The sequence below is a fragment of the Geospiza fortis genome, unplaced genomic scaffold, assembly GCF_000277835.1.
Source record: "Geospiza fortis unplaced genomic scaffold, GeoFor_1.0 scaffold200, whole genome shotgun sequence".
NCBI classification, from domain to species: domain Eukaryota; kingdom Metazoa; phylum Chordata; class Aves; order Passeriformes; family Thraupidae; genus Geospiza; species Geospiza fortis.
The window spans coordinates 5,003,619-5,028,752 of NW_005054353.1; the positions used below are offsets into that span (position 1 = coordinate 5,003,619).

General features: G+C 37.9%; 1 protein-coding gene across 1 annotated transcript in view; it reads right to left on the reverse strand.

Annotated features, from left to right (window-relative positions):
- Window positions 1-16,642: 16,642 nt before the first annotated feature.
- Window positions 16,643-25,134, reverse strand: part of NUDCD1 (NudC domain containing 1) — a 26,559-nt gene continuing 18,067 nt past the window's right edge. Inside the window, exons 6-10 of the mRNA XM_005423484.3 lie at window positions 24,253-24,460; window positions 22,071-22,215; window positions 20,643-20,768; window positions 18,770-18,929; window positions 16,643-17,058 (exon numbers count right to left, since the gene is read on the reverse strand). Coding sequence (XP_005423541.2) covers window positions 16,766-17,058; window positions 18,770-18,929; window positions 20,643-20,768; window positions 22,071-22,215; window positions 24,253-24,460 — 932 coding nt within the window. The 3' untranslated portion in view covers window positions 16,643-16,765. The remainder of the gene's footprint in view (window positions 17,059-18,769; window positions 18,930-20,642; window positions 20,769-22,070; window positions 22,216-24,252; window positions 24,461-25,134) is intronic.

The window sequence follows — 25,134 nt, forward strand, 5'->3', positions numbered from 1 at the left end:
CTGGGGTTGGCTAATGTATGAAATGCAAAATGTGTGGCTCAGCAACAGGCTCTTTGCATTACCAGGGACTGTGTCTTTATGAGGTTTGAGTACTTAAAGTTTGCAAGGTTCATTTGGCAAAGGATTAATAGAAGTAATGTTCAGATCCTCCTCCTTATTTTATTCAGGTAACTCTGTAAAACAGAAACAAGTTGTGAGGGGGAAAGGGGAAATTTTCTCTTTAATTAAATTATGAACCAGTGTAAAGGTTGAAGTGGTGTGTTACTGTGGCATCTTTTACAGAATGACTAAAGGGTTCAAAACCTACTTTTCTGACACAAAGAGAGAATGTCACATGAATCATTCCTTGTCAGCATGACAGGAGCTGTACTAAACTAATCCATCATTTCTCCAATCTTGAGAATGTCATTTTTCATGGTCCCTCATTTGAGGAAATTAATTGGAAATTAATTAGAATTAATTGAAAATTGCTGTCATGTTTTACTGATCAGGAATGGAAGGACGAGGCAAAAACACCTTCTGCTTCTTCATCTGTTACCATCAATCCCAGCAATAAATAGAAATAAATCAGAAATTGGTTTGGTATTTTTTCAAGTTGGTTGAAATATAGAGTATTAATTACTTATGCATAGAGAATTACTCTGACTGTTGATCCAGCTGGTAATAGAAATGAAAGAGAGCATTGAATTGCTTGTGTAGAACAGAATTTGTCTTTCAGGATGAGTAGTTTCAGAATTGCAGTGTTGGACCATGGAAAACCACAAGATTGCACTACACTGTATCTCCTTTAATAATGCCATATAAAATTGGAGGATAAAACTTGATAAGAAATATTTTTTAATCTGAATTTTATATCAAGAACATGGTTCAGAACTTGCAAATTGAGTAGACAAAGTATGTGAACCAGAGATAAAGATACCAGATAAGATTAAAGATACCTGAGTCCATCATATGTCCCACTTCCAGCTCCTTTTCCCTCCCTTCAGCTGCCACTACTTCTTGAATAAATCAGCATGAGGACTGATCAAGGAATATCCTTGATTTTACATAGGATATTTGTTTTCAAAGAAAATATTTGGTAAGATTCCTGCAAATATAATCTTTCTGTATTGAAACGAAACTATCCCTAACTGGATGAGTAATCAAAGCTGCAAAGCGCTTATGTTTGGGTAGCTAATCAGAGCTTCAAACTGCCTCATTGCTTAGAGCTAGACACGCTTTCATGTTAAGCTGAATAATTAAAATGGAATATTTTCCTGTGCAAAATGAGATACTCAAGGCCTAATTTGCAAAATATTTTAGTATTAGCAGCTTGAATCCTCTGTGAAGCTAGAGAGGAAGAGCTAAAGAGCCCTGTAAGTATTGAGGCTTTGAATTAGGATTTGTTTTCTGCCAGTGGAAGTTCAGCTTTTCAAAGTAATCAAAGTTGGGGGAAGATATCACTTAAACAATGGCTGTCTCAGAGATTCCATCTGTTTCAGCTAGGAAAGATTAAAAATAAATGCACACAATTAGGTGCACCTGCTTCAGTCACAGTAAATATTAGAGTAGTGGAGAACTTGGTAATTTTTGTCACCAGCGCTGGTACTTGTGGGAGCGCTTTTCAGTTCACTTCAGACACAAATCTGGGGCAGCAGACAAGGTGAGTGTGTGTGGGGAAGGCGACCTCCAAAGCAGTTCAATGCATCACCCAAGACCTGTAGGAGAAAGCATGCAACATCCAGATATGAAGTGACAGAAAACAGATATGAGCAGCAAGGAAGGAGAAAAACCCAACAAACCATCAAAAGACATCTGGGTCAGGGCTTGAAAAGGCAGAAGTTTAATTAATTTCAAACCCAGATAATTAGCTAGATTTTTAGCCATGATAATTTGGAGTGTAATTTGTGATGTCTTCCTGTCGTCGCTGCTGAAAGTGAGCTTGAGCAAACCCACTCTCTCTCTAAGAAAGAAAAGACAATCCATCTCATTGAGCAAAGAGTACTTGGGTGCTGCAGCTCCTCTTCACTATGTTTAGCCAAGTACTAACTAAAGCAAAGGTACTCTTGTTTTCCAGTCCTAATCTCATCTGAAAATCCCCTTGCATTTCAGGTGTGCCAGCACAGATGAAAGGGGGACAGAATTCCACCTGCATGATGGTGCTTCTGCCCGTGGAAATGATTCCCCTCCCTGGGCTCAGAGTTACAGAGCACGTGCAGGTCCCTGTCCGGCTGCATTTGCTCCCAGTGTTGCCTGTGCCAACAACAAAGGGTGCTTGTCATGCAGGGAGGTCCAGCTCCTGGGCAAGACTGGGCCTAGGGATATCATATCAAGGGTTAAGTTTCTAAAATTTCCACAGACAGCCTGATTGCCAAGGCTGGCTATAGCTAATCTTCACCATCATCCTGTTTAAAACTGGCCTCCAGCCTCACGCTGTCCAGCAGTCTGGTGTCCTTGCCACCCTCAGGCACTTCCATGCTGTCTCTGCTATTCAGTCAGACTCCTGACTGGACACAGATTACACCTAGGTGTATTTAAGTGTTTAGTTAATGATATGCACACTCTTTGGACAAATTGTTCCACACTTATTAAGAAGAGAGAAGTCAATCCTGTTTCATAGAAATTTCTTTGAGGGACTTCTGACATTGGTGTGAAAGAAAAGTAGCTCTGAATAAAGATGTCAGAGCTTTGCTTCAGCTGTGGTATTATTAGGGTTTCTTTCCTCCTCTCAGTATCTTATTCTGGTAAAATTTATAGAAAACACTTTGTAGAGTTCTTCATGTCACTGTTGAACTGGGTGGAAATCAATCAATGTAGAAAACCAAGCAAAAGCTAAACTTATTTTTCATTTAGTAAGAATGTATGTTTTTTGATTTAGTTGAGAGCACAATCAAGCTGAGAGAATTTTTTATACTTTGTGAAAAAATATATATCTTCCAAAAATTGAGTGAGTAACAATTCTAAATAGCACTTGAATGCCATGGCATATCAAAGGATCAAAGAATTCTCTCGCAGAGAATGAATGGCTGGTGAGCAACATGCTAGACATGGTCTTTGTGGTGTCACTGAGCATACCACAGAAAACATATCAATTCCCCTCTGCAAATAAAAAGCTGAAAAAAAAGACAGTGGATAAACCAGGCTGCCAAGATCCATCTTTTTTGATGTAGTGAAAACAAACTCCTGTCAACTAGAGTTTTTCCAAGTGTCACAGAAAGAAAGGTAATAGGTTTATTCCTACAGAGGCGATACTTCTAGGACATAAAAGATCTCTCTTTTGTGCTTCTTCTCAGGTTCAGACTGGTCTTTTTTTTCCCTTCTCCCCTCAAGTCTTTCTAGTAGCCTACTGCAGGTACAAACCTCCTCAGGAAGACAAAAAGCAATCTCTCATGGGCTGGTTTCCCGCCCCTAAAGGCACATGAAACCCACAAAAATTATGTCTCAGTTTTGACTGCCTTCAATATTTTTTTCTGTTCTGGCAGCAGAAAAGGAAAATTCTCTCCTACCAGAGAATTATCCCTGGTGGTCTCTGAGCGAGGGTCTCAGAGGGCAGGACAGAGATGGGAGGAGCTTCCCTGGCCCCACAGCAAACAGCAGCCGGGACAGGTCAGAATCCATGCAGGGAGAACAACACGCTGAAAAGCAGAGCTTTCCAGAATAACTGCATTTTCAGATTTCAAATAAAACACTAAAAAACCCCAAAGGTTCAAAAAGTGCTGTTTAACTCCTCTCACAACAAAACTTTGCTGTGAGATTCCAGGGCTTTTTAGGAGAATACCACCGTCTCTTTTCAGCTACTTAACTGAGAAGCAATCATAAAGAGACACCTAAACCCCATCAGGAGAACCAGGTGGGATGAAAGTTCTCCTACTTCCACTCATAGCATGAATTTTAGCACACATTCATTTATGGTGGAGTTAGGTACTCTCCACAAGAGTAACTGCTTCACTAAGAAATGTTTAATAGTGTAAATAAAAAAAACCTTTCTAAATTGAATTTATTGAGAAAGCAGAAAACTTTATCTCTCTTGGCTTTTTTCAAACAGCTCTTCCTCTTTCTTTCATATACAGCTGCAGAGATGAACTCCAGAACTCACCTATTAACAGTGCTGACCTATAGCCAGTTCCTTAGTGCTCCTTTGGCCTCATCCTAGAAAAGCTAAATGTAAGTGTGAATCCTTTCCAGGAAGGAGAAACTCTAGCAAGTGCTAGAAATCTCTAGATTCCACTCTAGGATATGACCCTCTGTTAGGTGTGTCTGACCCAGCATATGCCAGGGAAAAGGCAACCCATACATCCATTTCTCCAGCTGACTCACAAGAACTTACACACTGCTCATCTCAGTCAATGCCAGAGCAGACTGAAAAAATCAAGCTTTAGCGTTTTTATTTGGGATCACTTTTTAACCCTGCATCAATAGAATTTGAGCCCAAGGGAAAATCCAGCAAAATACAATTTATCATGAGAGCTGTGGCCAAACAGGTGCCGCCTGAGCCACCTCTGCCAGCAGAGAAAACCTGTCATAGTTTCACATGCCTGTGTTTAAAACCTTAAAATGAGAAGAAACAAACAAACTCTGCCAATCTCATGTTTATCAGCAAGCACCATAAATAAATGGCTCTACATAAATAGGAATCACTAAATGATCCAGTTTAGGCAGCCAATTGGAAAGCAGTGTGAAGATACAACTATTCCTCAATAAATGGTAGCGAAATCATTTCTAGTTGTATATAGAGATAGGTGTACAGAGTACTTTACAAATACATGGATCCCAAACAGCTGATGATGTCTGAACTTGCCAATATTTACTTTCTGGCATGCAAATGAAAGCCAGACAAAATCCCTAGCAGCAAAAAGAAGTGAGATCCATATGGAGAATATGAATTTAACCAAGTAAATGATGATTTGTGTCATATCTTTACAAGCAAGAGCTTTCTATGCATATTGAATCTTGACCTATGTTTGCACACTCTTAACCTGAAGATTTCTAATGTATTTTGAGTCTTTATTTTGTTGAGGAAATCACTGGGTTCAGAAGTTCCTGGGATTCAATGTCAACAAAGCAGCTCAAAAAATTAATCTGTCTAGTAATATCATGGGCAAACAAATCAAAGTTGAAGCAAGAAAGAACATGTTTCAGTATCTCTACTTCCACTCAAATTTTTATTGACTGGCCAAAGCACCTCGAATTTTGAGGGCATCACATTTTCTGTTTTTTTTTTTCCCCAACTTACTGCAGTCCCTGTTGAATAATTTACAATACATGGTTGCCTTTCAGGTGAAGCCAGATACATTCTTCTCTTGATTACAGTGAAATTTGGAAGGTGGTATAGATCCATGCTATGATACTTAGCCTAGCTAGGAACTCCTCAGCCTGCATGCATGTTACCAAGCAGCTGGAATGCTAAAAAATGTAATTTAAAAACAAACAAAGAGACGAACTGAACCAAACCAAACCAAACCAAACCAAACCAAACCAAACCAAACCAAACCAAACCAAACCAAACCAAACCAAACCAAACCAAACCAAACCAAACCAAACCAAACCAAACCAAACCAAACCAAACCAAACCAAACCAAACCAAACCAAACCAAACCAAACCAAACCAAACCAAACCAAACCAAACCAAACCAAACCAAACCAAACCAAACCAAGCAACCAACACCAAAAATCCCCAACAAAACAAACCAAACACACAAAAACTCCCAACAAACAACAAAACCCCAAAACCAGACAATCAAAAAACCAAAAAAAACCTGAACCCCCCCCCAAAAAATAAAAACCTACAAACCATCTACCACCCCCTCAAAAAAATAAACAAAAAACCAAACCAAACATAACAAGAAAAACAGGAGATAGCATCTGTACAGGATGGCCACAAAGTATGTCTTTGCAAACAAGACAGTTCAGAACTTGATGTAAAAGAATACAGGTAGAAAGGGAAGTCAGAATGGATGTGCACAGTTATTTCATCTAAAAATAAATTAATCCACTATCCTCTCCCCAAGAAAAACAAAACCATAAAAATGCCAGATATGTACATCTATGAAAAAATGCTTGTGGAGACAAGTTATTGACAATCACATCAGCAATGGGTTTCAGCAATGTGTTGAGCACATTCTTCGTGTTTACCACTTAGACTCAAGTCTATCCAGAACAAATTGGAGCTGGCAGAGATGCTCAGCAAGAGCATCATCTCTCTCGCCCTTGCAAGAACATCAACACTCCATCATTTAACAGCAATTCTGAATAATCCAGGGCATCACCGTTGACTAGAGATCAGCAAGTGTGACAGCCAGGGACAAAAAGGCTGGGAACAAGGATCCAGGGAACTACAGACCTGTCAGCCTGAGCTCAGTGCCAGAGAAAGTCATGGAGCAAATTACCTTGAGCAGCATCACATGGCACAACAGAACAACCAGCGGATCACTCTCAGCCAGTGTGGGTTTGTGAGAGGCAGGTCCTGCTTGGCTAACCTGAGCTCCTATGACAAGGTGACCTGCTTGGTGGATGAGGGAAAGACTGTGGATTTTGTCTGCCTGGACTTCAGAAAAGCCTTGATGCCACTTCCAATAGCACTCCCTTAGAAAAGCTGGCTGCTCATGGCTTGGACTTCTTCAGGTTACTGGAGACATTGAATGCTGCTGGTTGTCAGTTAATTAATACCTGATTAAATCTCCTTATAAGTTTAGCAATACCACTCTCCAGTCTCACATGAATATGATGTGATTTTTAATATTCCTTCAGAGTAAATCTACACAAACATTATGATGCACTATTATGTTTACCATGCCTGTTCCTTTTCTTTCCTAGGAAAGCACAACATTAAGAAGTCCCACTCATGTGGGTTAGGGCATATAGGCCTTGCAAAACCTCAGCCTAAGTGCAAAGAAACCGCTACTGAGAACCTTTGCTGGGCTGTTTATGTTCTGCTGTGGAGAATTTACCTTTGTGCAGTTTCCACTGCATGTCTTTCCTGATAAATGTTTGCTCTTCTGACAAAGACACAGAGAAAAGGAAGGAATCTTGTATACAAATTTCCATTTTTTAAATGAAGATGGAAAGCCTTTATTTTGTGATTGGTGTCTCTAAAGGATTCCTTTAATTACTCTGTTTCAATAATTAAAGAAGTTAATATTGATGTTAATACAATATTTTTGGAGGCTAAGACAAAAAAACATGTAAACAACAGGAAACATAGTATGTACAGTAGCTACAGAACAGCAGAAGATATAAAAATAAACAAACATTTTAATCTTATATGTATTTCAGTCTTAACAGTAGCGCCAACCTTTTTTCTAAGTCCTTTTTAAAGGTATCTTCTCTGAATTTTTAAGCTGGATGCTGGCCGAGTGTTTTGTCTTTCAAATGTTTGTTTATTCATTCAGCTGGTTTCTTAAAGCACCAGCATGAGAACATCTGAACCCCAGCAGGCTCGTATATATCAAAGCTTAGAGTTATTCATTTCCCTAACCCATTTGTAACCCACAGCCATATGGCTCTCTTCTCTCCTCTCCTCATCTTCTGTGCACATTTGCATGCATATAAACACATATGATACTCAATTTATTTAAAATGCATCCTTGTATTCCTCTGAATAATTTTCTCAGTTGGCAGTAATCATATACCCTGTTGCCACTCAATTTTAATGGGAAAAATTTAAAACAGTTTTAAAGACAATGTACCTTCCTTGGTTTGGCTTTTGACAAATTGCCCTGAATCTGGGCTCTGTGCTGTCATCACAGGAATTGTAACCCACACCACAGCTAAAGGCACAAAAGTTTCCACCATTAAAATAGAGGAGGAAGTGAAAGCTGGCTAAAAAGGGACATTAAAGCAACACAGCTTAGCCATGGCTCAAAAAACTGCACTGTCTCTCACAGAAACCCTTTTGGACCAGACCTGCTCATACCTATCATACTACCTTTAAACTCAACTTCTTACAACTCTTCAAACCCATTCCCAACATCTTTTAGCCTTCACTCCCCTGCCCCTGGAAACATGTTTAGAGTTTACCTGTGCACATAGATGAAGAAATCCTCTAGCAATCCCCCAGGGCGCAATTCAGCAGTTTCCTCTGGGCTGGTCAAGCACACTCCCATTGCCTGGGTGTGCCTGGGATGCACAGACACATTGCCTGAAGCCCAGGAGGGCTCAGTTTTGCCATTGTCCTGGGTTTGGCTGGAATAGAGTTAATTTTCTTCCTAGTTGTTTGTGCTGTGGTTTGGATTTAGGATGAGAATAATTTTAATAACACACTGATTTAGTTGCTGATGAGCAGTGCTGACACTAAGGCAAGAACTTTTCAGCTTCTCACCCTACCCTGACATTAAGGAGGCTGGGGGTGCACAGAAAGCTGGACAACTGGGACAGCTGACGCCAAATGGCCAAAAGAATATTTTATATTATATGGTGTCCTGCTCAGCATATAAATCAGGGGGAAATCTGGCAGTAGACCACTGCTCAGGAACTGGTTGGACAGTGAGTCGTGAGCAATTGCATTTTGCATCACTTGTTCTGTACAACAACAACAACAACAAAACAACATACCGTTGTTGGTGGTGGTGTTATTATTACTGTCTTCAGTTTCTGTATTGTTAACCCATTTTAATCTTAACCCACAAATTTTACTTCTTTTCCCCTAATTCTCTCCCCCATTCCACTGGCAGTGGGGAGTGAGGGAGTGGCTGTGTGGGGTTCAGCTCCCTGCTGGGTTAAACCGACAGCTACAACCACCAAAGGCAAACCCTGGCTGTGGTGTGTGGCTGTAACTCCCAGCACATGACAGTTTCCTCCAACTGAATGGAAGAAACACCAAGAGCTGGGCACAGCCTGGCAGGTGACAAGGAAAGCTGGAGCTGTGCCATTTGGTACCAGCAGCACAGCTGGCTACAAAGCCGGCAGCCCACAGCTGAAGGGCTCAGGGCTGCAGACAGCACAGCACTGGCTGCCTGTCTGCTCGTGACAAAGCACAAGGAAACATGCACCCAAAAGCAGTTGATTAAGGGAAATGAGAGGTGGATAGATTGAGCTTTGGCCTGCCTACTTCATGATATGTTTTATATCTCACATCCAACCCCATACATGTCAGAGGAATGTGCTGTGGGTATGGATACAGCTGGACATCACTGGTACAAACACGTTATTGTTTTAATTCACACATTCAGAATCTCTGCAGAGCTGTAAAGCAGGAGGGGTTGGGCTCTGCAGGATGCTTCTTCCAAGCCTATAATCTTGCTTTGGAACAACGAGGGCTGCTAAACTCAGGAAGTATCCAGAAGTGGAGGGATTTAAGCATCTGCACTCCCTTTGCATTGGTAGATTGCTTTTGACAGGATGCTTTTAAAGCACCATGAAGTTCTCCCTAGTCATCTCTGGCCCTGTGGACTTTGACTCCTGCCAGTACTTAAGAGGCAAAGCTCCACATTCTTAGTCATTATCACTGAAGATTGCGAGGTGAACTATTTCTTACAGGTTTCAAGAAATTTAGTTCATATAATGAAGGCAGAATAACCAACTGAAAACTAAATGAGAAGTGTTAATTATCTCCAGTTCTGAATTAATTTTCTCATATGTTTGCTTACAAATCTCTGAATAATTCCACCAGAAAATGTGAGTTGTGGAAATTAATTAACTGTAAACATTAATCAACTTGTAGTCAAAACCATATAACTGATTTGTCATGGTATAAATCACATTAGATTTAGAAATATATATTCAAGAATCTACTGTGTGCTCTTTCCTTCCACAGCAGATACTGCAGTCATTCAGCAACTTAACTTATTTCTGCTATCACAGAAAACAGACAATGGAAAATAATTCGAGAAGGCAGGTAACTGAGTAAGAGCATCACTCTGTGTAGATACATCAGATGGGTTCACACAGCGAAATGTGCTCACAGCTCCTTGTTTGGGCACCTGAACCTCCCAGTATGTTGAATTATATGGACCTCAGAGAGTGCAGCCATGCAAACAGACACAGTGAACCTATTAAAATAACCTGACTTCACTTTTCTCTACTTCCTAAGGGAACAGCTGCCAGTCTAACCCCATTGCACACCAATTTGTCCCTGAAACTCAACTGAATCAGTGACAGAAACCCTGCTGTCACCATGGCATTGAAGACATGAGGCTTAAACTTTGAGGATATTGCATCTTTCTTTATAGCAGAGGAAAACATTTCTAAGAGCAGAAAGAAAAACGTTATTGGTGTACTTCCACCCAAGAAAATGGGGGAAAAAACAGCAGTCTGAGTTTTAGGTATTTGGGGTGGTTTCTTGTATGTTTCTTTGTCTTTGGTGGTTTTTTTTTTGGCTTTTTTTGTTTGATTGGGGGTTTTTTGTCTTCTTTTTGTTAATTTGTTTTATTTAAAAAGGCAGATTTTATCAGATGTCAAATTGGATGCAAACAGGCTCAAAACTGTGCTAACAGCAGCCAATTCGTATAGCTTATCACTATTAACTATATATTATGTAACTATAATTATAGAGTTATATATTATGCTATTTCTACAGCTAATACAACTATTAACTATATATTAGAGGACTATTAACTGAATTTTTCAGACAGCAGCAACCACCTGGAGCTACACCAGGTAAGAAAGGACAAAAAGAGTGACTCCGATCACACCAGCCTACAGGTAGTTTGACTGAAGACTTACCCTTGCCACATGCAAAGAAAATGACAACAGGTCTTGGTAACAAGTTCTCTTTCTGACTGATCCAGCTGCTTTGAATAGAGTATTGCATACATCCCTAGATTTTAAAAGGGAACCTGTGTATGTTTTATCTTGCCTAAGCAAGCTTATTCTCCTGTGAAGACAGGCAGAGAGTGTCCAGCCCAGAGAAGAGATGGCTCCAGGGAGACCTTAGAACACCTTCCAGTACCTAAAGGAAGCCTATGAGAGAGCTGGAGAGGCACTTGGGACAAGGATATGCAGTGACTAGGACAAGCGTAAGGACATTAAACTGAAAGAGACAGGTTTAGATTAGATATTAGAAAGAAATTATTTACTGTGAGGATAGTGAGGCACTGGAACAGATTGCCCAGAGAAGCTGTGGATGTTCCATCCCTGGAATTGTTCAAGGCAGGTTGGATAGAGCTCTGAGCAACCTGGTCTAGTGAAAGGTGCCCCTGCTTATGGCAGGAGTGTTGTAACTAGGTGATCCTCAAGGCCATTACTAACCCAAACCATTCTAGGATTCTATATGATTCTGCACAGATTCCCTATTTTTACTCTTTTTAGAATCTGAAATTGCAACTCATGAAAATATCTTTAAAGCATCCATTTTTATTTCTGCTCAGATGGTCACCAACCCTTGATCAAATCAAAAGCCTGAGTCCCTGGTCTCTTTGACTGGGTGCGTCCACCTTGTACCTCACACATATTTTAGATACCGCATATGCAGGCATAATTCAGTTATTTAGAAAATTCTCACAAATTGCTCAACCTTAAATTACCATAAATTACTCTACATTTATTACAGGGGACACATGCAACAGAAGGAATGAGTAATTCACAGAGAAATATCATTAAAGGTCAATCAGCTGCAATTTCAACACTGAAAGTGACTGAATTAGTATTCAGTGTGCCTTATTTCTTTTCCCTCTAAACATCACTTATTTTGATAAAAAGAAATGCTTATCACATCTGCATCAATTCTGCCAACTTGAGGCATCTACTCAATACTTGGCCTCTGAGCTGCTTAAGTTTGGGTAAAATGAAATACTGAAACATACCATATTTAATCCTCAGCAGAGGAAACCACCACAGGATTCATGACTGATGTTTTCACATAAAGCAGTTATCATGACATTACAACACATGTATGGCAGACTCATGAACATGTTAATAAAGAATCCAAACGTTGCTGTCAGTAAAGTTAGAAGATTCTCCTCTCCAGCAGCTGCTTCACCCTGCCCAGTACCTCAAGGCAGTATGAATTCATATGGGTGTGTGCATTTACAGATGAAAATACAAATGTACACACATAAATCCTGCACATTCAGAGTGCAACTAATACATTAAGAAATATATTATTGAAATACACTACTAGAAAGTGTATATTTATCAAAGCACAATGAAAGTCATGTTCTAAAATGATTAATTTTTTAAAATTTACTTTCCTGTGTTTTTTCTTGAGAATTCCTTGCAACTGGTATTAGATTGCAAAAATGCACTGGAATGGTTTATAAAGGATATTTTGCATAGAGCATTAGATTGGTAAAGACTATGAAAAATATTTTCCAGGTTTGCATCTGAACTGTTAATTAGATCTATTTTAATTGATATCCAGCTACCACTTCATGGCAAAGATCTTTGTGTAAAGAAAGTTTTTCAGAAGGACCTTAAACCTTTTATAAAGGAAAAACTATTACTCCAACAAACACTTCTCCAAGAAAAAGGGACTATACCTTGAGTTTGAAATGCTTGCAATAGCCTTGATGAAAAGGCTTGCTTGATACATCGCTCTTCTAAGTTGAAGATGTCAAGTTATCTTTAGACCTTGCTGACTTTTATCCATAGCACAAATAAACATGTATTGCATAGGGAGGAGGGGAAACAAATCCCACCAGATTTCAAGAAATATGTTACAAATGGCCCATAGGACTGACGGCACAAAATTTTAATTCAAAATTTTTATTATATGGCTAATATGTGATTGATTGCAGGCTTCAAGTTCATTTAATCTGCATAATGAGAATAGAAAACATAAATTGACAGAAGGCAAGGAAATGAAGAAGTTCTAGCAACTCATTAATGAAAGAAAGCACAAAAAACTGAAATAAAATATAAGCTTTAACCTTACTTGTTGCTCTTATAGGATCTGTTGTTTCATTAATGAAAAGCCACTATTTCACAAAGGAGAGACATACAGACCAAATCTTTCCTATCTTCCTTCACTTTTCTGCAAAAAAGCACCCATGGGGGTAGGGGGAGAGGAAGGAAGGACAGATCTCTCTCTTGCATCTAGAAGGGTTTGTCCGGATCATCTGAATTTTGTACATAAAAAAAGACAGGATCAGAGGCACAATGTGCACTTTTACACAAGAATACACCTGAATATTTTTCAGCCTTCTCCAGTAACTACCTCTGTAAATTTGTGTGTTGGCAGAAATGGAACATTAGCAAGGTTGTACAAGGGATTTCACAGAGATAAACAAGGAGTACAATAGTGCATATCTTGGCAATAGCCCTGGCCCTGCAGTGCAGACACCTGCTAGAACTTTGCCCTAGCAGAAAACTTCTTAACAGAAGTTTTATTTTAAGGAATTTCTTATTTCTATTTTTCTATTTTATTTCAGAAGCATAGGAAGACTACACATTTGAAATGAATAAAAATCCTTTAAAATCATTTTAAAATTTTAAAATTTCTTCTATTTATTACAGCTTGTGGAAGAATACATCATGCATTCCAAACATGCAGTCAAGGAAAGCACTGAAAAAGAATACTGAAATCAAATAATGCAGTAACAGCCAAGTAAGCCTGTAATAGTCAAATATTTTCTCAGAAATTCTGTAAACAGATTGTGATTGGGACTTCTCAGGAAGAAAAAGTAAGGTTTGAAGAAACAAAATCCTAGAAAAATTGAAGCATGGTTGTCAGAAAACCATCTCCTTAAAATATCCACATTTTATACTTTGTATAAGCCTATTTATGATATGCTGAACAAATGAGCCTTAGTTGTAATTGAACACAGAAAAGGAAATGCTGATAGGCAGTGTCTCTTGGTGGCTTGTAGCCATTTAATTATTATAGAATGCTTGGAAAGAGACCTTAAAGATCATCTATTTCCAACCCCACTGCCATGGGCAGGGACACCTCACACTAGACCAAGTTGCTCGAAGTCCCATCCAGTCTGGTGCTGAACTTTGAAGGATAGGGCATTCACAACTTCTCTGGGCTACTTTGTCTAGTGTCTCATCACTCCCACCATAACGAATTTCCTCCAGTATCTCATCTAAACCTACTAAATTTCAGTTCAAAGCCATTATCCCTTGTCCTACTATGCCCTTGTCCAAAACCCCTCTCCAACACTCTTGCAGGCCTCTTTTATGTACTAGGATGCTGCTCTAAGATCTCCCAGAGACTTCTCTTTCCCAGGCTGAACAACCACAACTCTCTCAGCCTGTTGTCCTAGACAAGATTCTCCAGCCCTCTGATGACCTTTGTGTCCCTCCTCTGGACTTGCTCCAATCTGTTAATGTCTCTGTTATGTTGGGATCCTCAGAGCTGGATGCATTTCTCCAGGTGGGGGTCTCACCAGAGCAGAGCAGAGGGGCAGAATCACCTCTCTGGACATATAGGCCATGCTTCACAGGATGCAGCCCAGGACATGTTTGGGTTTCTGGGCTGCAAGTGCACATTGCTGGGCCATGTCCAACCTCTGATCTACCAGTCCCCCCAAGTCCTTTTCTCCAGGGCTGCTCTCCATCTATTCTCAGCCCAGCCTGCCTTTTTGCTTGGGATTGCCCTGCCTCAGGTGCTTAGCAGCTTGCTATGCAATAGCACTCCATGTTCCTCAAGGCAAAAAATAATTTAAATTCTAAAATATCCTTGACTTTCATAGAAGCAAAATAAGAGAGAGACTATTTGACACATTGTCCCTGGGAAACATGATTACAAACACATGAGCAACACGGAAAAGGGATGAACATTTTCCCTGTGTTCAGTTATTTCCAGATGCAAACAAGAACTCCCTTGAAACAGACACACATTTGGAATATGAGTTCTAGTCATGGCATATTGTAATACCTCTGAAGAGGTAACCATTTTACTTGACTTTGTTTCCTCTGTTGCAGGAGAGAGCAGAGCCTGTTTCCAGACATGTAACTCACAGCAAGAATTTGACAAAGAACAGCTGAAATTCTCATCTATATTGAAACTGGCTGCAGTAGACCAGAAGTGACAAAGGCATGTTGACTATGATTCCTTTACTCTTTCATTCCTCCATTTCCCAAATATCATATTCTTAACTCTCAGTCCCCAAATATTAAACCTCAGGTTACTAAGTAATATTCATATACACCTAAAAGCACTTAATTTATGCTACAAAGTAATAAGCTACATATTTTTTTTCTACAGGACCTCTGCAGGAATTCTACCACCTTGATTGACATTATTGGACAACAAATAAAACTTAGATGCAAAACAGTAAAAATGGTAATACATTCACTGAGCTTTTCCAAAAAGCATTTTCAAGACAGTTTTAAAAGGACAGAATTAAAAGAGGTTTACAAATCCAGTCTGTTTTAACTTACACAGCTAAAAGTAAAGAAAAGCTTTTCAATATTGGATGTACAATATAATCTTGCTGTGAGGAGAATGAAAATCATGTTCCTTGAAAAGCTTCTGCATTTGGATGTTTTTTGCAAGCCACAGCTGCTTGCCTCCCTCTTGTTATTTAATCAGTTCACCGATACAAATCTGGAGAGTTTACAAGAGAGTCAAAACAATCACAACTAAAGAAATACTTACTCTTCTCTCAATAGATTCTTACAGAGTTCTGAAATAATAATGGTAGGGAGATGCAAACTAAAAGACTGCCTGTATTTGTGTCTCTCAGTACTTTGGTACCACAGATGACAGCAGCTTTCCTGTCAGTACACAACATATTAGGCATCCTTTGCTATGGATTTGTAAGCCAACTATGAAAAAAAGCCCAACCCAGGGTGGACTGACTGTCACAACTGACTCTTTAGTTTCAATGTATTGACAATGACAATTTAAAATAAGAAACAAAAATCTTCACATACAACTATGCAACTCAATTAACCATACCAGTCTGCTAAACCAAAGCATCCTCATTGGCCTGAGTGCTCTTACATTGCAAATATACCAAGTTTTGACTTACGCATCACAGACAGAACAGTTAAGTAACAATGCAGCATTTACAGTGGCATCTGAGGCAGAAGCAGCACCTCTGAGTGTCCCATCCCAGGTTACAATGCCAGTGCTTTTTCTGTCAGCCATTTTCTATTTTCTCATTGTAAATGAGTTATTTGAAATGAAGTATAAAGTCAAGTGAAAATGGCACAACTGAGAGTATGACAAGACCTTAACTAACAGCACTCAATGCATCACTGCCAGCTATGTATTGACGCCTTACTTTGCTTCTGGAAGACGCTACTAAAACGTATTCTAGAAATGTGAACAGACTTTCCTGCAAGTATAAACAAGTCCCAAACCAATAATTTAAAATGTGCACATGCACTAAACTTGCTTCATTTTATTACCTGTATAAGAAACATAATACCCCATTCATTTCTCTCACATTTCACCCAAAACTACTGAATGTCAAAATATCAAATCAAATATCAAAAGTTTTTTGGTCAACCATATTTGAACTGGATATTTTTTTTCTTTATAATACATTCTACTTTGCATATCATATGCTTTTAACTCTTTATCTGACTACTTTTTTCATAGGTAGACAGTGGCATTTAAAACAGCAGTCAATTCTCAAAACTCAGAAGTACAGCAAATAAAGTCACTTGGAAAAAGCAATGCATAAATCTATTCACCTATAGCAGCATCTGACAATTACTTTGACAAAGATGTTAATGCAGAAGACATTTTCCCATAGCTCTGAAAAAGCTTACTTCCATGGCAGCAAAGTCAAAAAGCTCACTTTCTTACAGAAAAATTCTAATGAAGAAATTTGATTCCCCTGTAAAACATCCCCTTTTTTATTTTCAGCAAATTGTACTGACCTTGTCAGATCGTCAACCTATTCACTTCTATAATAAATTGTTAACACTAACTACAGCAGAGCACACTGAATAATTAATTTCCAGAGTTCACCTTTATTAAAAACAAGGTTTTTGTTGTGAGAACAAATAATCTCTCACTCGTAGCTTGAAAGCCTAAGATAGGATCATTGGCTTCCAGGGTTGCTACCAGCTGCTTAGCAACCTGTCCTACTTGTCTTCCTTCCTTCCTGTTGTAGAGAACCGTGGCCAGAGGAGTTGGCTGGCGATAGATGAAAACTCTTCGCAAGCACTCGCAAAGAGCAGCGTAGGAGTAATCTGGAGCACAAGCCATGAACTTCTTGTCTTGCTTTGATGCTTGGACATAACCTGTATAGCCCAAAACCAAGTAGAAGGGATAAGTAATAGATCAGTTTCAACAGAACTTTAACCGGCTGATAAAAACCCAAGCTTAACTTAAAAAATAATATGCAATTTGTAACAAAAACAAACAAACAAACAAACAAACAAAAACCCCCAAACCTGAAAACAAACAACAAGAACAACCAACCAACAAAACCTAACATCAACAAAAAAAACCCCAAACCACCAAACTACTCTTATTACATAAGCCAGTACTTACTGAAGGGATGCATTAACCAGTTTAATACCAATATACAATTCCCATGTACCTCATGTTAACAGGTGTTTTGGATACATATGTACAGCAAGATACTCTTCCCACATCTGCCTCCTCTCTGCCTCACAAGGTCTTTCATTTTCTCAGCAGAATCATAACGCCACAGACATGGTCCATATGGGCAATCTTGGCCCAATATTAGTGGTCCAAGTAGAATAAATCTCTTATCTCTCCTCATCTCCCAGTGTGTAATTACATTTAAAAATTAGGATTTCTGAGCCTATCTAATCTTGAACAGACACTTAAAACTTGTCTTCAGTTTAGAACTCAATAAAAAAAAAGTTACTTTTTAACACAGTGTAATTTCTGTTAATATTCACTCAGAAGGAAAAAAATCCTCCCTTTTTCACGTTCATTACAGGACTCTAGTATCAAATTGACTCAATTCAGACTGATTTCCTTTCACACTTCTTTAAAGAGAACTGAGATGCAATTCTGCAAAGTGATCTACCATCTTTCCGCAAGTATTTCTTTCCCTGTTAGGGAAGTTATTTGCTTCACTTCCATTGAAAAATGCAAGCCAATGGTTATCACATGGGTCAACAAGACAGGAAAAATCTAAAGGTCACTTATTAAAACACCTTACCATAAGATTATACAGACCTAGACACACGGTCAATTAACTGCAGCTATTGCCCTGACGATTTCTGTGTGAGTGTTAAGGTAGTGATTATGGTTTTCAGTCTCTAACTCAAGGTCACTTATCCAAGGAACTCTCCTTTTCACTATGCAGTTCTGTGCTTACATCCTACACATGGCCTGAAAAGGCTTGTCTTCCTCCCAGGGCATAAACATCTCATTTCTATGTTCTCTTATTTCTAAAATTAAGCTACTGTTGCTGTTGACCTCATGTTAGAGATAGAAATGAGATGAGACACTTCTTTCTTTGTGCCTAATAGCCGAATTTTTATTGCACACAGCTCATTTTTACATGGTATCAGAGGGCACTGTGTTTGCCTCTAACTGGTTAACAATCCACTGAAACTCAGTTCACTGGTCAGTAAATGGCCAGTGTATGTCTCCACTAAACCTCCCTCTTTCTAGACAGTTTACATATTTCCTTCATGCATTCTCATGGGATAGACTTCTTGTTTTCACAGGTGCAATCTCTTTTCTTACAAAAATAAATTGTTATGCAAACTGATTCTCATTCTTATGATTCTTTTCTCATGGACATTCAACAGGCTAGCTTAGCCAGAACAGCAAGGCCTAAGCCACGTCTTACAAGGCCTCTTTTCTATAAGGTTTTCCCTATGTGCAACAAGCTACCAATGCTGCTACCAACAGAATTATAGTAACTTTCAATTCAGATTTAAGTAAGTGAAATATCAACATAAACCATACCAGCAGTATTCACACAGAAAAGTCTCAGAGGTTGTGACACAGAAATTAATTTCTTACCTAAAGCATTAAAAGTTGCAATGTGTTCCCACATATTCTCTGGTTGGTCAGAGTGAGGCTGCCAGAGAAGAGCATCAACATCATGCCTCAGGCAGAAGCATGGCATTTCTTTGGGATTCACAACAACTGAGAAAAGATACTGGTTGCTTCCAAGATTAATCTGAAAACAAGACAAATACAAAATATTGATTCAAAGCACAAGTAGCAGATTCTGTTACACATACTGCCAAAGTTGGATGATCAACAGTTTTATGTTTGTTACTTGACAAAATGTTTGAATATATTATGCTGCATCCCACTGATCAACAGCTCAATACACCACAGGTGCCTCACACATTTCAAGGAGATGCAATTAAATTTTTTGGAGTATTATTCAGAGAAACATTATGTCCACGACACAAGCAAATGAGAATGTGTTTTGTGCAGAAATGGTCCTCTAGGATAGATCCTAACCTACAACTTCTCATGTTAGGAAAAGATTCTCTCTAAGTAATCACATCTGGTTTTCTGCAGGGCTAACAGGCAAGGAAACACTGTCCCTCCCAGGTAAAAGCTGGCAAGCACTGAAACAAGGATTAGTCAGAATACTAAAATGATGAAATATCAACATTTTTAATTTACTTGCAATCAAGTAATTACTACATTTCAGGTTAGCACACTCTTCAATAAAAATGTTTTTAGGAGTTGTCGGTAAAAAGCTGTACCAGCCCCATTTCTGAAGGAAAAGGTCCCACAATTTTAAACCCAAACAGCTTGAAAGAAGAACTAAATGAAAGTGAAAATATAGTCCTGTATGCTGAAGAATATACTGAAATATTTATATTTCTACATACTCTAACAAGGACCAAAACTGCAAGTTCCCATAGAAGAGGCTGAAATTAGTATTTCCTACCCACAGCAACTGTCCTTTGACCATAATGCTTTAAACACATTAACCTCTGAATTACTTTTATGCCACCTGTTTTAAGAACTCTTTGCAAGCACCCTGGAGTTCAAACTTGCTCCACTATGTCTTGCTGCCTGCTAGAAAGCAGCCTTTTGTGATGCACAAAAGCACCCCTTTTGTGATGAGCTCATGTTCCTCCTGGTATGTAAAATGTCTCTGGGGCATTTCTTACCCTTCAGTGTGAGACGCAGTAGTTTAGGCTGAGTTAGTTAGAACTTTATCCAGTCTGGTCTTGAAAATATCAAGGACAGAGGCTGCACAACTTACTAGGCAACCCAAACCATGCTAAAACCATGATGTAGTTTTTGCTTTCATTCAGTTTCAAAAAAAAAACCAAAAACCCCACAACAACGAGTTAATCTGTAATGTTTTCATATGATTTTGTTGTTTCCAACACTAGGCAACAGCCCAGATCAAATCCTAGCTTACTGTTAGTCAGGGCTGCTTACAACCCAGATCAAGCTCGTTAATGAAGCATTTTGCCCGCAGTCTGTTATTTTTAGTGGGATTGACAAAGAAGTATTATAAAGTGATCTATGCTCCAGCTTCTTAGTAAAAAAGGTCAGGTTTCTACCAGGCTGTCTGAAAATTACTGAGGGAAATGCAAACTAAGTAATCTAAAGAATTTTATGCCACTGAAAAGAACCCTTCCCTTATAATTCCTTTGATATAACTTTGTTTTTTCAAATGGTTCACTTGTGAAAGTATATGTATTTTTTTAATGAGAACAAAAAGAGCTTTGTTTTTATCTTAAAATGACATTGAAGGACACATATGGATTGACATTTTCTGTTGCTACTGTGATTTGATATTATGGGAGAAATTTATGCGATTTCAAGAGTCTACAAATTTTTGTACTGATAATAGAGGTCAATTTCCAAACAAAAAATGTTTTAAAGTATTTCTATAATAATTTGCAATACTTACTATATGAGTGATTTTCAAGCTATCACCATCAAATCTGCACAAGCTTGCGCCATCTTCAAGAAAAGCATCACATTCTTCTAACTCTTGAGCATTACAAGGTGGCTTCTCCTTATCAGGGTTTGGATTCTGAAAAAAAGAATGAACTACACTGAAAATCAAAACAATTGAAAAAAAAATTAATCCTTTTTACAATTAAAAAAACAACCTAAAGAATAATTGAACATGAAGAATTATTTGCATATCCATACATACTGAAAGATTAAGCTATTATGTAATTACTCAAAATTAGTAAAATGATTTCTGCTGTGGAGGACAGCAGAAGTGGTAGGTACAATAAAATCAATTTCAGTTTGAGGAATACATAAGCCACTAAAACCTGGACGATAAATTCCAAATTCTTCCAAATAATTCTCTAAGTAGCAAAAGCATACAATCTTGAAAACATACGCACATTTAGTAATTGCACATCAGTGTAGGCTTGTTTCATCTTGCCATCACTAATGCAATTAAAAATAGATTAATTAATTGTATAAGCAGCTCTAAATACATGACACATTTTAGTTTTGCTATTAATTTTAATTTATTAAAATCTATTTTAAATTAATGAAAACTTACGATTAAAAAGTCATCACTTTAAGCTCAGTAGGAAGTGAAGTACACCATAAAAGAAATTTAAATTCCAAAAAAAAACCAAGGTCAAAAGATATACTACAATCTCTTGCTCACAAATACTGAGGTAGAGAGAAGTCAATCTGAAGTACTACATAGAATTTGTTTTAATAACACTTTTCAGCCTTACTAAAAAGGAAGTAATAATCCAAACCTAATACATCAAAAGTCACAGGGAGGAACAATTCACAAGTTTCAGATGAGATGCCATTTTCTAATTAAACAGTATCAAGCGCATATCAGCTAAAAATTACATTTTACTTTAAGTAGCCTTCCCGTATAACAAAAATGCCAGAAAGTTCATGAGCCATGTTTATAGTTTCCTAGATTTTCCTTTTAAACATGTCATTTACACTCTGTAAGTCAAGTACAGTATCCTTAGCAAGACAGTAAAAAAGTTTTGCTAACCTATTGATAAACAAGAAACAGACACCTTTCAAAATATTTTAATTGATTGCTCTTAAACAAACTGGCACACCCTAAATGGTGGGAACAAAGTTCATTTTCAGTGTTAAATCAGTCTTGTGTTTGGTGCACAGACACCATCATAGAGGTTAAATTCAGTCCCCCTCGAAGATGGTTTTACTGTTCAAAGTACATTCACAACTCCAGTGCCAGTAGTTTGTTACAGTTTCAATTAAAAATGAATAAATAGTAAAAGAACTGATGACCTGAGTCAACACAGTGCAATCAGGGTAGCAAGAAAAGACAGCATGCAAAAGCACAAGAATTTTAAGTGTTTGATTCTTGACTCTTTACCATTACTTCAGAGGTAAGATGCATCAAGCTTTCAGCTATTTCAGAACATTGGGAGGGGTCCATAATGAATTCTCCTCTTGTATCACCAACAATTAGCTCTGTCCACCGACATCCCTCATTTTTCTTAATCAGAGAGATTTCCAAACTAAAATGCAAAGAGAAGACAAAGAGTACGATGTGAAAACACTACATCCATTTGTCAGATTAGTCAAAAAGCTCTAAATGTACATAAGAGCACTTCTCTTCAAACTGAATGAATAAGGAAAATCACATAACAGAAACCATTAGCATTCAAATGATAAAATAAACTATTCTAACAAAAAATATTCTTAAGAAAAACAGACCAAGGATGTGACTTCTAATACACAAACCTCAGGGTTTTCAATGTAAGTGTAATTTATCCTGAAGCAGTCTCATTAAAATGTTAAAATATGGCAGGAAATCACTTGTACAGCAATCTATTCAAGGACTGTCAGAATTTTACTACAGAGGTTTATTTGAAACATAAGCAGTAGTTCTTAGAGCTACTTAAGTGTGCCCTACCTCTAAATAACATCTGGGACAAAAAGATTTGTATTTTATAGACCTCAGGAATAATACCTCAACTAATTATCTATACTGTCTTTCTAAAATAATACCTCAGAAGAGATAAGATGTCCATAACAAGTAAAAAAACCCAACAACCACAAAGAGAACCCAGTATAATCACTAAACTATTGGGAATAACTAATTAAGTAAATGAAAAATAAGACACAGCCTGATGCACCAACATGGTAATTCCATTTAAATACTGTGTTGGACAAACACATAGATATAATGGTAAAACTGAAGTCAATTTTATCATACTCACTTTTTAGATACACTTACAGGTTCTTCAGCAATGACAGCTGTAGTGCTCCTGACAGAAAACCCTCTAAGTTACTAATTACTGCACCATAGCAGCAACTATGTAGTGAAATCTGAAGCAATTACACTGGTACTAGGAACAGCATACTTTTACAGAAGACATTTGGAGCAAGTTTTTGACTTTTAATCAACAGATTTATGTAAGTGTTGCAGTACAAACATTAAGAACTGAGTGCTACTTATTACACTGAAGTATGGATTAACCTTTCTCATTAAAGTAAAAGCCTGATATAAAATAACACTCACTGGAATGAGTAATAAAAAAATCAAGTTATTCAGCTTATATAAAAATCAAGTTTTTCAGTGTTATTTTTCAGTCACAGTCAAATTTTAATATACAGTATATATAAAAATATTAGTCCCTCTAATATTTTTTTTTTTGAGAATTACTGAGCTTTACAGTTAACCTTTTGGAAACTGCAAAAAGCCAATCTTAATCACAACTTGAAGGTAGCTTTTGTTTTAGATAAACAGCTATGAGCTGTTGAGTGGATCACCTGGTGGTATACATGTTTCTTCTTGAGTTCATTAAAGAGTGTGAATATCTCTGAGATAACCAGACCAGCGTGGGTAAGTGAATACATGGCTCATTTCAGGCAGAGTATGAAAACCAGACAATGCACAAAGAAAAACATGACTATGTTTTAGGGAGCTCTGAATTCATTTTTTGCACCCTCTCCATTCTTTCATATTTTTATTTCAGAATGAGAAAAGCACCTAAAAGTTACTTTTCAAATAAAAGCAGGAGCATTTCTATTTGAGGTCTACAGCATGTTAAGTTCATGCAGATTCATTTTCTATAATGCACATAATATATAATTTTTAGGAAAATATATTAAGGAATTTATAAGTAATGCCTAAAGAATTTTAGTTGTATTATTACTAAAATGCTCTCCTGTGGAAAGTAGAAGAGAAACTAACACATACAACAAGGTACATTCAGACTAATCAATCCTGAAACACAGTGAAAAAAATAATTGTTGAACCAATTAAGTTTACTGTTCTTACAAATCTATATTTAACATTTTGATACTGGGTGGGTTTTTTTCCTGAAAAATAACTGCCAAAGAAGGGATTACTTTCACAATTAGATAAAGAAACAGTACTGAGACAGCAAAAGCCAGTGAACTGTTTTCAGGAGAGGAGACATTCTTGCAAGAAGGGACACGGGGTGTAGCATTAAATGAGACCATCCCAGAAGGGTCAGAAGTCAGATATGGTATATGTTTTAAAATCAGTTCCTATCAATAAAAAACCTAAAACATATATAGAATACCTTTTGTCCTCTCTAATTATCCATGTGCAGCTTTCGTGGTCCACAGACGAATAGAGCGTTCCTTCCATCAAAGGAGGCTGGTCTTTTAGTGTAACACATATACTATCAGGGGAAAAATGTATTTTTATGTCATCTCTCATGATGTCTTGAGGCAGGTGAACTGTTATGGTCACATCATCTTCTGTCTGCTGCCAGTAGTAGAGAGGGTCTACAATTGGAAACATGCAGCAAAACACAAACTAGGTTACAAGGATTACTGGATTCCACAGCATTCAGTGCTGAGACACCTGGAATTTTTTGAAAGCGTGTTTCTGAAAAAGTGGAAGTTAACTTTTACTCTGAACAATTTACACAAAATATATTCTGAACATAAAATAGAGAAACACCTTTTTAGTAATCAAATCCGTTTGTGCCCCTCATTTGGAAAGTAATTTATATTCATGTCTATACTCAAATATGTTGATAGTTATACAATGGGCATTAACTGTTACTCTAAAGCTTACTGTAGCATTATGAAATTGGAATACAAAATGTACTTAAATACAATGAAACATTGATGATTAATAATGCGGTTGAGGAGACATCAGGTGCAGTATACTGCAACACTTGAGTGCATCCAGAGGAGGCAACAAGGCTGGTGAGGGACTTAGAACACAAGCCCTGTGAGGAACCACTGAGGGGGCTGGGGGTGTTTAGCCTGGAGAAAAGGAGACTCAGGGGTGACCTTATCACTCTCTACAACTCCTCGAAAGGTGGCTGTAGTCAGGTGGGGGTTGGTCTCTTTCTCCAGGCAGCAACTGACAGAACCAGAGGACACAGTCTCAAGCTGTGCCAAGGGAAATATGGGTTGGATATTAGGAAAAAGTTTATTATGGAAAGAGT